This window comes from Wasmannia auropunctata, unplaced genomic scaffold, assembly GCF_000956235.1.
Source record: "Wasmannia auropunctata unplaced genomic scaffold, wasmannia.A_1.0 LD327519.1, whole genome shotgun sequence".
Lineage (NCBI taxonomy): Eukaryota > Metazoa > Arthropoda > Insecta > Hymenoptera > Formicidae > Wasmannia > Wasmannia auropunctata.
In genome coordinates, this window is record NW_012035371.1 from 1 (window position 1) to 947 (window position 947).

Sequence of the window (947 nt, forward strand, 5' to 3'; positions counted from 1 at the left end):
TTAAAAGCAAACTATTGCATTACTTACTATCGCAAGGAATGTTGCATCCACATTGAAACCTTTGGCGGAAAACGTGATTTTGCAATGCAGTGTTTGTAAGGAAAATAACTGTAACTGAAATGTTAATCGCAAAGTGATTAAATACAACCCTGGAAAACGTAACTTATCTAAAGTAGTAGATTTAACTGTCCAGTGTCTCATAAGTCACGTGGTAATAATGTTGTTTAAAATGGTATAGCATGAAACGCGTAATGCATAAAAATCGTATTGGCATGCAACATGTATTATGCGAAAAATATACAAATTAAATAACACTCTTACTACCTCATACTTTATTTTTTCGTCTCTGATGCTGTTAAGTACATGGTGAATCGTAGTGCGAATCTCTTGAGCCTGATTCTTGCCGGTTTCGCATGCCCACACAATTAACGCCATTTTTATAGTACCATATAATATGAATGATAAGATTATCTTACCATCTTCATCCAAATTGAAGGCCAATCCATCATGCCATTGTACTAAATGTATATATGTGTTAACAATGATAGGTAAAATGGTTACAACTATCGAAGCAAAGAGTTGCACACTAAAGGTCGTATTAAGCATCTGTATTGCGTTGCTAATTGCCATATGCTTCTTCATTAGAGCGTTAAGCTTCATTATCAGAAATGGATTTCTCTGTTCATAGTAAAACATCGTGAGAACACATGGTTCATTATTTACTATAAGCATGTGTGAAAGATTGTTGTTAATTTCCTTGAAACAAGCCTTTAACACACAAATGCAATTCATGTACAGCATATCCATATGAAAATGCAATAGATTTATAAATATTGAATACATTATATCCAATATAACATATACATTAAGGCGATTCTTCAAGTATAAAATATAAGAAAGCATGCCGATTATATAAAAGGAACCGAAAATGTCCTTGGCGTGGATTA

At 33.1% G+C, this 947-nt stretch overlaps 1 protein-coding gene across 1 annotated transcript; it reads right to left on the reverse strand.

Annotated features, from left to right (window-relative positions):
* Nucleotides 1-12: 12 nt before the first annotated feature.
* LOC105460153 (putative gustatory receptor 28b) lies at nucleotides 13-916 on the reverse strand (the record flags this gene model as incomplete). Its single annotated transcript, XM_011706596.1, has 2 exons — nucleotides 325-916; nucleotides 13-114 (listed from the first exon to the last, which is right to left on the reverse strand). Coding segments are annotated over exons 1-2 (681 nt in total), but the record flags the coding sequence as incomplete, so codon positions are not given.
* Nucleotides 917-947: the final 31 nt, after the last annotated feature.